This window comes from Solanum tuberosum, unplaced genomic scaffold, assembly GCF_000226075.1.
Source record: "Solanum tuberosum cultivar DM 1-3 516 R44 unplaced genomic scaffold, SolTub_3.0 scf00131, whole genome shotgun sequence".
Lineage (NCBI taxonomy): Eukaryota > Viridiplantae > Streptophyta > Magnoliopsida > Solanales > Solanaceae > Solanum > Solanum tuberosum.
Genome location: NW_006239054.1, coordinates 554,205 through 564,741, shown reverse-complemented (window position 1 = coordinate 564,741; position 10,537 = coordinate 554,205). Strand labels below are relative to the sequence as shown.

The 10,537-nt window shown below is 35.4% G+C and overlaps 1 protein-coding gene across 1 annotated transcript in view; it reads left to right on the top strand.

The window, feature by feature from the left end:
• The window catches only part of LOC102577605 (phosphatidylinositol 4-kinase beta 1), a 23,106-nt gene extending 14,251 nt beyond the window's left edge, over positions 1 to 8,855 (top strand). The window contains exons 9-16 of the mRNA XM_006350904.2: positions 1,670 to 1,767; positions 1,855 to 1,959; positions 3,478 to 3,531; positions 5,365 to 5,508; positions 5,621 to 5,674; positions 5,760 to 5,834; positions 7,887 to 7,970; positions 8,052 to 8,855. Coding sequence (XP_006350966.1) covers positions 1,670 to 1,767; positions 1,855 to 1,959; positions 3,478 to 3,531; positions 5,365 to 5,508; positions 5,621 to 5,674; positions 5,760 to 5,834; positions 7,887 to 7,970; positions 8,052 to 8,153 — 716 coding nt within the window. The 3' untranslated portion in view covers positions 8,154 to 8,855. The remainder of the gene's footprint in view (positions 1 to 1,669; positions 1,768 to 1,854; positions 1,960 to 3,477; positions 3,532 to 5,364; positions 5,509 to 5,620; positions 5,675 to 5,759; positions 5,835 to 7,886; positions 7,971 to 8,051) is intronic.
• The last annotated feature ends 1,682 nt before the right edge of the window (positions 8,856 to 10,537 follow it).

Below are 10,537 nucleotides of genomic sequence, written 5' to 3'. Positions count from 1 at the left end.
GGTGGGAGTGGGGTGGGGGTAGCTCATTATAAATGTTCCCTGACCCCGAGTTAATGAATTGAATTTAGTAGAGGTCTAGAACTCTTCCCTTAACATGAACTGTTATAAATAAGAGAGCATATGGGCCCAGTTGTCATGTAACTCATATCTACTTTCTTAATCTTTTTTCATGCCTTCTGCAGAATGTTTTTTGTGGTAATATCTTTTTGCTTTTGCTCTAAAATATATTCAGTACGAAGACCTTAAAATTAGAAGGTTGAAATGCATTTGGATGCAGGAAATTTTTAAAAAGAAATCAATTTGATAAAAACTAGCACTCAAGGTAATATAGGTGAAGTTCTTGCATATGGTCACGAAACAGATGTAGAACAGGGCATAAGAAATATGGTAATCTAGTAATTCATAAGAAGCTTAGGAAAGGAAATATTCTGAAAAATTTGATGACTACAAACTTTGCCTAGAGAAATGAATGAGGAATTCAAGTAAGTCAAATCTTGCTCACCACACATATATAGTACTATGATACGAAGTACTGAAACGTTTGGTTAGCAGGGCCATATGTGCGAGTAACATTTGTTCCTTAAGCAAGTGATTTTTGAAAGAGGAGGTCAAATTATTTGGGGGCTTATCTAGCTAGGCGATCTTTTATCATATTGAGGTTTTCTCCATTTTCTTCAACATGATGATTGTGCACTCAAGAGTTTCAATCCCAGCAGAAAAAAATTGCTGGATGAGTTCTGTCGATTTTTCTCTGTTTGGTGAGAAAAATTACCCAATACTTATATTGGTGATAAGTAGTACATATCCGCGTGGAATAGTTGAGGGTGTGCACAAGTTGGTCCGAACAGTGTTCGTAGAAAGGAGAGATGGTTGGCATCTCCCCCGACAGGGACGGGAACAGCCTTCGGTTATAGGCCTCATAGGTTGAATTGGGATTTGGATTGCAAGGTTGGTTCCTTCAGCAGGGATATATTACTTAATTGGTATTATTCACATAGATAATCATCATGTACATATTTTCTTGTCTGGTGTAAAATATGTAAAATAGTTGGCTTTATGATATCCAACAAGTAGATTTTCACCAAGATTTGGGACTCACATTTATTTGTTTTGAGCTTTTTATTGGTACGAGGCACACAGTCCTCTTCTGTGTATTCCTGTCTTTGTGATCACCGTCTTTCGTAATTTGAAAAATGTTTAAAATATTCGGTGAATACAAAAGCAATTAGAACTCTTAATATTCTAGTGAAAATCATATTTAACTCACCTTGAACTAATGTGACAACAGAGTTGTATAAAGTAAAGAATAGTATTGAGCACATGTAAAGATAAAAATGAAGTAAGACAATGATTGTCATCATTAATGAATAAAATTTAGGAAATGATTTTGGTAAATACTATGCTTATTTGTCAATTACCTTAATTCATTATGGGAGTCATTTCTTCGGTATTTTTACATCTTTACTAGCTCACAAGAAGGCTTTTGTTCTTTCCCGATATACTTGCGAAAAAGAACAGTATTTTCTACCGAAAGAGTGACCTTTTCTCCCCATCCTCCTGCATTTGTTAGGTCTATAGCTAGGGTTTCATGTTTTTACTGTTGACCTTGAATTATGTTTTATGCTCTCAAGTTACTCGCTCATATTGTTTGTGTATTTTGAAATGGTAGATATCTTCCAGGAAGCTGGTCTGCCGCTTTGGTTGCGTCCTTATGAAGTCTTAGTTACATCCTCTTATACTGCTCTAATTGAAACAATTCCAGATACGGTAAATTGTTGCTTTTTTCTTGATAACCTGAGTGTTCTTTATTTGTTGTGAATATTCGTGACAGCGGTTTTAATCATTGTTCTGCAGGCCTCAATTCATTCTATCAAAAGTAGATTTCCTAACATCACAAGTCTACGTGAATTTTATGTTGCCAAGTATGAGGAGAATTCTCCTACCTTTAAGCTTGCCCAGGTAAACATCGTAATGAGAAAAGTTTGTAGCCTTTGTGATTTACTACTGTCTTGAATTTCTCAAGGGTGCCTTCGCTTTATACTTCCCCCGTTTCTATTGGAGGTAATTGTCGTAAAGCAACCCACTAAGTGCTTATGTTCTGTGTTGATCTTTTAGATAATTATCTTCTGTGTCTAGTTGAAGCATGATAGAGCTTGTTGGAATGGAAGCCTTACTGAACCAAGGAAAAAGGGAAAAAAATATTTTTGTAGTGATGGTAGTGTTTGGGCCAGATTGCGCTTCCACCAGGTGCATGCTACCTCCTACCAGCACACGTACCGAGTAACCCTGGCCACCAAGGCTGAATATGTTGTTGGCTCTGTTTTGGTTAAAGTGTTTTTTCACCCTACACTAGCCTTTGCAATTGTTGAAGTTCCCACTCTGATGAGTCTTTTCTCACATTGTGCCTTATCATATTGGAGATGGAGGAAACCATTATAGTCCTTGCTAACCTCTTTCTTGATCTTCTCCACTTTTAGCCTCTTATTTTTTATTAACTCATCACTTTCTCCACCTACCCCATACCCCCTACCCCCCAGGGCAGTCCTTACACCCCTCTCCGTTTAATTTCTACCACCTTCCTCTACCATATATATTGGCCTTCTTGCTGACCTTTGTATTGGGCCTCTCCTCCTTCCCCTACCTTGCATTGTCACCCCCCTCATGTAGAAATATCCAGGTACTGCTACTCAATAGCAGACTACCCTACTTTTGCTTTGGGTTGGGTCTAGTGTAGTCATTTTGGGATATTGGATATTGAATTTAATTATGTTTATTACAAAATTAACATTTGTAATTTTGTATATGAGAATTGTGCACATTACTTCAAACAAGGGTGTGCTTTGTTTCTCATTTCTTGTTCTCCGGGAGGCTTATTACTTTCTTGCTTCTCGCTTTAAAATATATTTGGAATGCCAGAAGTGTCGAAGTTTGGGGACTCCTGTGCGCTTCACTTTGAAACATAATAAAAGTGCGTATATGATGAGGGAAGCACTCCTTATCGACTAGTTGTCATTTATGTTCCTTATTTTTTGGGTAATAAGTGTAGAGAAGAAAATTATGGACTGATGTGCTCTAGTCAATGACTGCAATTAGTTTTACTAAATTAAGTTGTATCTTTGTTGTTGAGCCTTTCATTTTCAAAGGGATTTTCTCTTGGGAGATTGTTATGCTTCCAACAATTTTAACCTGTTTCATTGTATAATTCTAGTTGAATAGTGTTAAATTAGGTCTTAGGCCTAACTCACACCCCAAAAGCTAGCTCAAAGGGAGAAGGATTGCCCAAGCCTTATAAGAAGTCCACCCATCTCATTAACCACCAATGTGGGACTTTTGTCATTCTTTAACAAATAGTTAAGGGTTTCTCTCGTATGGTTTGCTTAGCTCACATTTCAATTTCCTTTTCGTAATTTCACTTGGGCTTGGGACTTGTAAAATAAAAAGACTCATTTTTGTCCTCCTTTATTTTTCTACATGCAGAGAAATTTCGTTGAAAGCATGGCTGGATATTCTCTGGTTTGCTACCTTTTGCAGGTGAATTGAATGACTTATCTCTGTGTAATTTTATGATTGCATAAAGAAGCATAAAACACAGATCATACATTTCTGTTGTCAGCAGATGCTTTTTTCTCTAATATGTTTCACCAAAATAGATCCATTTTACATGGGCTACATGCTAGCCATATCCTTTGATTATTTATTGCACATTTTAGTCTCTTCTTGTGCCCCAATACCCATAAAATTGAAAAGAAGAGATGAAAATTGGAAAAAGATGTGTTTGAAAGGAATAAACAACTAAATCTGTATGCCAGCACTTGTCTTAAAAGTGATTGGATTTTTCTGATGAAGTAACATTTGTATTGATCAAATGGGAACACCTGGTACTCAAGTAGTAAACAAGAAGTTGAGAACCTATTCAAAACTATGATTTTTACATTTTACCAGACATCTAAGCTAGCAGGTATTACGTGGGTGCGCTGAATATTATGAAGAAACATAGACTACCCGCTCCATCTATTCAATAGTAATTTCTACTGCTCTCCTCTCCAAGGCTCTCTTGTTTCCCTCTCTGCACTACCACATTAGTGCGAAGGAGCTACATTCCTTTCTTTGCTTCTTCTCCCTCCCTTGAAGGCCTAGCTCAACTAAACAGGTTCTGTACAGTCCATCATATCTTTGACGACGGCTGTCATTGTCTGCAACTTCCATTGTAATTCAAAGATGAAAATGGAACTGCTGATTAGACAATAAAATTTGCACTTTGCACCGAATGCAAGAAATAGAGCTAAAAAGCATTGGGCAAAGTTTAATTCTAAAGGGATGGAATGGAAGAGCTAGAACACAATCAAATAGCAGAAAATGGACAAGCAGGGAGACATGGCCTTGCAAAGCCAGAAACAGTTAGGTTTCTTCTTCAAGTTGTATATTTGTCACAAAGACTTATCTGTCACATTTACAATTATACTACACCAGACTCTCCATTAAGAAATGAGAATGTTTCATGGTAGTATGTGTCACAATGGTAGAAAAAGTGGTGCTGTTGTTATTCAAGGATAAAAAGTATGACATGTCACGATGTGTAGAGAAATGCTAAATGTTAGTTTTCCATGGGTGGGTGGCCCAAAAGTTGGTTTTCCTGTTTCCTTAGGAAAAGTCTTCATGGATTCCGTCTCTAGTTCAGATTCAATTAATCAACTAATTGTGATTTATGACAATCATAATGATTGCATGCTATTGGTGAGCCATCTGAAAAGAAAGGGATCTCAGATGTTTCGAAGGCAAAAGAGAGAATTTACAAACTGAAGTCCATTGTCTTATCCCTCTTAGCATCAGGTGCAGCATGAAGAATGCATATGGTGTGGATATCCAGCTTTTAGATTTCCTCAGTTACCTCTGTATATGGTGTGGATATCCAGTTTTTAGACTTCCTCAGTTTCCTCTCACATTTGATTAGTCGGAACTAGTTGTTTCTAAGGTTCCTGGATATGGAAATAGATACACATGTAAGGATATCATAATGTAACTGACAAGTCACAACACAATTATTGTGCTTTTTTTGTTTTAATACGTTGTTCACTTAGCTATAAAGAAAAGTAATGGCTGTGTGCTATTTGTGATGTAACAGCATGAGTTTGTGTAGTGAATTATTTTGTACTCCGGTTTGACAGACTCACTCAAATGTTCACTTGTTTCTCAGTGTCAAATGTTTGTTGTGTCAAGGGTTCCAGAAATGTTTTTGCATGATTGAAATCTGTCCTTTTTTTCTTTGATTTTTCTTAATGTGGCTACTATGAATCTCTGCAAAATTAACTTTTCTAGTACAGTAGGTATTGCAATGATTACCAATCTTTTTGCTTCTGTTACTAGATAAAGGATCGACACAACGGAAATCTTCTATTGGATGAAGAAGGACATATCATACACATTGACTTTGGTTTCATGCTATCTAATTCACCTGGAGGTGTAAATTTTGAAAGTGCACCATTTAAATTGACACGTGAACTTCTTGAGGTATGTGCTGCTGAAGAATCTCGTGTCTAACTTTTTAGTTCTACCCGTTATTTTATCTTCTGGAGGTGTTTGATACAGTTTCTCAGCATATGTTGTGGTTGATTTGTGCTAGATCATGGATTCTGATGCTGAAGGAGTTCCAAGCGAGTTCTTTGATTATTTCAAAGTAATTTATTGTTTACTGAGATGTAGTTTGAATCTGAACTTCTTTTTATATTTTTTGTGCTTTAAGCCTTTTTTCCTGTCTTCAGGTTCTATGCATCCAAGGGTTTCTCACATGTCGGAAGCACGCAGAGCGTATAATTCTTCTTGTTGAGATGCTACAGGTAGACCCTGATACACAGTTCCCATTGATAATTTCATTATATATTTAATACTATGTAAAACCTTAGTTTCTGATATATGAATCTCACTTACCATGAAGGGGGAATGGGGACTGCTGGAATTTTGTAAAACTGGGAAAGGATTAGAAATGTCCTGTAGTTCTAATGCTGCAAACTTCCCATTTTTCGGTATCTTAGACTTCCATATTTGGCAGGCTAAAGCCTTTACAAAGGAAGACTTTTCTCCAACTTTAATCTTTTTAATCTCTAAAATACCATCAAAGATGCACCTATCAAGAAAAAGAACTGTCAAAGATGCAGTACAAAATTACGGTACTGCTCTTCGATATCCCAAATTAAAATATACTTCTTTGACTTGTCACGGTATCAAGAGAAGATCTGAAGATGTTAGTTACTTCTTATTTAAGGGGGTATGTGTTGGGAGCATCACTTTTGTCTTCTTCTGAATTTATAAAGATCATATAACTGTCATAAACAGAATCAAGAATCTACCATTTGTGTCTCATAAATTGGCAGTAGAGGAGAAAACTTTACCTCATATTCATTGTGTATTTTCCTAAGGAAAATTGATTGAAATTTACTGGGAAGGAAGAAGGATCTCCATATAGTATTCATTAATTTAAGAGAAAGGATTTGATGGAGTGCAGAGAAGCCTTTTGATGGTGCTTGAAAAGAAAGAAATCCATTTAAGTGTAGTATAGGATATGTATGCGGGATTATTCATAAGTGTGACAACACAGGGAGGAGATTTAGAGGCAGTTCCTGTAACTGTTGCTTTAGATGAAGGATCTGCCTAAACTTGTGCTTGTTTATGAATGAGCTAACCAATAGTATTTAGGATGACGTTTCATGGCATTCTATTTGCAGAAAAAAGTATGTTCGGTTTTAGGATGGTTTCATTAATTAAGACAATATAAGCACTGCAAGTGTAGTTACAATTATAAGAAAACGGCGAAGTCATATTGGATGAGATTTTGGTGTCAAAACACGGAAGAATCATATATCTAGATTAGTCCTCCAGAAGAAGAGTATCATAAACAAAATAAGATGGTTGAATTGGAGGAGTGTCATTATAGGCTAAGTGATGCCAAACGAAGTGGAAGGTAAGTTGTATGGAACGGTACTATGAAGTAACCCGAGCATCTAAACCTTGAAACTTGTTCAGTATCATTATAAATTTTTGGGTAATAAGTAGTTCAGGACCATTATAAGCTTCATTAGAAACCTTGCACAGCCGATGACAGACAAGGAATACTTTAAAATCCTAAGTTACCTATTTCAGAAAAAGAAAAGGGGATACTTTAAAATCCTCTTGGGTGTGTAACTCGGTTGGGCTTACAAATGAGTTGAGGAGGTTCCCTTTCAGTTCATTTCATCTCATCTTTTTCTTAACCTTTTCTTTATCTTTTTTTTTTTTAATTGTGAAGTATCAGAAAGGAACACAATTTAATCCAAAGTTAAACAGAATGATCCATCATAAGAGAAAGCAAAATCATCACAGAGAATCTCAGAACCTCTTAAACATCATACATCCACAAGTAAGATTAATAGTTTGTTTAGCCAAACTTCTAGGAAGCCAAAAGCTTATTATTTAAGAAGTGCTTACTTTAGAGTTAAACAGGCTATATAGAATGAAAGACGAAACTCTATGATTGATCTTGCATGTCTTAATGAATCTGTGGCTTCTTCCCAATCATTGTCTTCAGGGTTAGTACTGGAAATGACAGTTTGAATGTTGTTTGTGAAGGTTGGATGAGCGAGAGTCTAAGGGCACTTCTGAGATGAGCTATTTTCTTTGTTTACCATCTGGGCACGGTCATGTTATTTCCCTTGATTGGCATGGGCTATGTTGTTTCCCTGGATTGGCTTACACAACTTGTATTCCTGTTCTCAATCCTATTTAGCTGGACTGTTGTATCATGTGATTGAGTTACTAAGCATACTTGTTTCATCAAACACTGTTTCGTCTTTATTGAATTTATACATTGATCTCCTAATAACACATAATTTGTTTCACTTTGATCTTTATATTAGGATTCTGGTTACCCTTGTTTCAAGGGTGGTCCCCGAACAATTCAGAACCTAAGAAAGAGATTTCATCTTAGTTTAACAGAAGAGGTTTGTTTACTGGTCCTGAACTTAATTAATTCCTTATTTTTATCATCTACCTGATCATTATGCTCTGTTTGTCTTTGCCAGCAATGTGTTTCCTTGGTGCTTTCTTTGATTAGCAGTAGCTTGGATGCGTGGCGTACTCGTCAATATGATTATTATCAGAGGGTCTTAAATGGGATATTATGAGGTCAAAGTGAGTTATCCACACCGAAACGTGACTATATGTGTGAAGAGAACCTATCATTAACTTGTTTGCTTAGAGGGGCTTGGTTGGGAAAGAGCAATTCATTATATGGATGTGTTCGTCTGATTCAGTCGAGGTTAAAGGATTGCTTGTCCTTGCAGTTTGCTTCTCTTTCTGAGGAATTTGTAGTTGTACCTGCGAATGTTGTATTGAAATGTACCAGGTGCAAGCTCTCTTCAAGAAGAGCTTTAATTTCTAGTTTCACTCAATTTTCAAGATTATTGGACAAAAGGCATGGGTTGTCTCAAGATTCAGTGAAGAGATTTGTCGAGTATACCCACCCGTGGGTACATACTGTACAGAGCTGTGTGTAAGAGAATGCAACAGTGGTGGCTAGCTGACAGAACGCGAGAGACGGCTGTTTGAATTGAATCATGAGTTTGCTGGTGCAACATGATATTTGGTTTGTACAATAGCTTCTTTGCTTTAATTTTGTTCTTCATTTTTCCTTTTATTGTGTCAAAAGCATTATTTAGATTAGCAGTAGGAAAATTGCAGCCGGCTATTTCTTGATTTTCAAGTCTTTGATTCTTTGTGTTCACCAGGAGATATCTGAAACAGTAGAGTTGTAATGTATAATATTTTTTGTCCACCACACCCCTTCATAGTGCAATTTGTGCAATGAAATTCCCTCCCTTTTTTTACTGCAATCTTTGATCGACGAATTCTCACGATAGGTTACTAAATGCTCAAATTGTCCTGATTGAGCTTAGGGTCTATCGAAAATAAATTTTTGGTCTCACAAGGATAGGAGTATGATCGAGAACTAAAGAAGCAATATAGAATTTCGATTTAATGCACTCTAGTACTAATATCAACAAATACCGATGACAAGAATTGTTAATGTATTTTCATTTCAATGTGAATGATAGAATAATTTGTTTCATTTTCATTTTGGCACTTGAATTCCTTTATATTTAAAAAAAAGAAAAGGATAAATGGCTAATTTTTGCTTCTGAACTATTTGAAATGGAAGGACTTTATCATATGTTCAAGTTTTGGTAATCTTTCTGGTTGAAAAGCGGTTCGAAAATACATTGTCATGGCTATGTAGTTACAACAATTTTGTCATGTTCTTGGACTTATCGGACTAAAACCTTTTTTAAGAATACTTTAAAAATCTTAGTATATATAACCTTTTTTTTTAGTGAAAATTACAGAAGTATACACTATAAGACTTTAATTAACCTAAAATCAATATATTTATATATAATTACATAAAGAGTTTTTAAATTACATAGATAACAAAATAATTATTATTATTTTCCAATTGTCTCTCTCCTTTTCGGTTTACTATTTGATGTCTTTTAATTACGTGCCTTTTTATGTGGAGCATAATTAAGGTATTTAATATTATCAAGTTTATCTCTCCTAAACAGTCCCATTTATACACGTTTATTACTTTATGATATGTTTACTTTCCATGGGTTAATGACTGTTTTATTGAGATCTTAATTATTTGCTTCCTTTTTTGGTAAAACCTTTCATGTTTTCAATAAAGATGGTGTACTTATCTAGGTGATTCATAATTCCAAGTTAAAACTTATTTTCTAACGCCTAACAATCCATCTTCTTCTTATCAGATTCTAACCTTCCATCTTTCTCTATTCTTATCGTTTGAAGAACAAAATTTATGAAATTGGTTCTTCTTTATACAACCAAATTCACCATAGTTGATCTCTGATCAGATTTCTAACCCTACATCGATGGATAAGACTCCCTGTAAGAGCCTTAGGCTTAATAAACAAGTAATGGGTGTTGATAGTCCGCCCATCATATGCTCAAGACCTTCAAGATGATACTTCTACGTAAGTATATTGTGTTTTATTTGTGATTGCTTGTACCTTTTAATGTTCTATCTCTGTTGATTGTCTTGATTTTTTTGTAGTGATTGTGGTCTGTATACCTGTTCCTTTGCTGAATTTGTGTGTCGTGGAGATATGGACATATCTATGTCGATTTTTGATGCTGAAAATCTTCGACTGAGATATAGAGCATTACTATGGGAATATGGAAAGAGGAAGATTGATACTGATACTGTGAGTGAAGATGAAGCATTTCTGCAAGGTGGTCAGTCAATTCGGAGGATGAAGGATTAAAAAGTTCCGTTTATTTAGACAATTTTTCATGAATTTTATTATGGTTTTAATCTCTTGTTTTACTTTTGGATGGTAACTTAGTTGCGTTCTGGTTATGTGGTGTTGGTTTTGAATTTCATTGTTTGTTTATTGTGTTTATTTTTGAGTTTATCTATCTTTGTTTGGTTAGTATTTTGGTTTATTCTTGTGTTAAATTTATAATGTGCTTTTTTTTATTTTTGTCAATG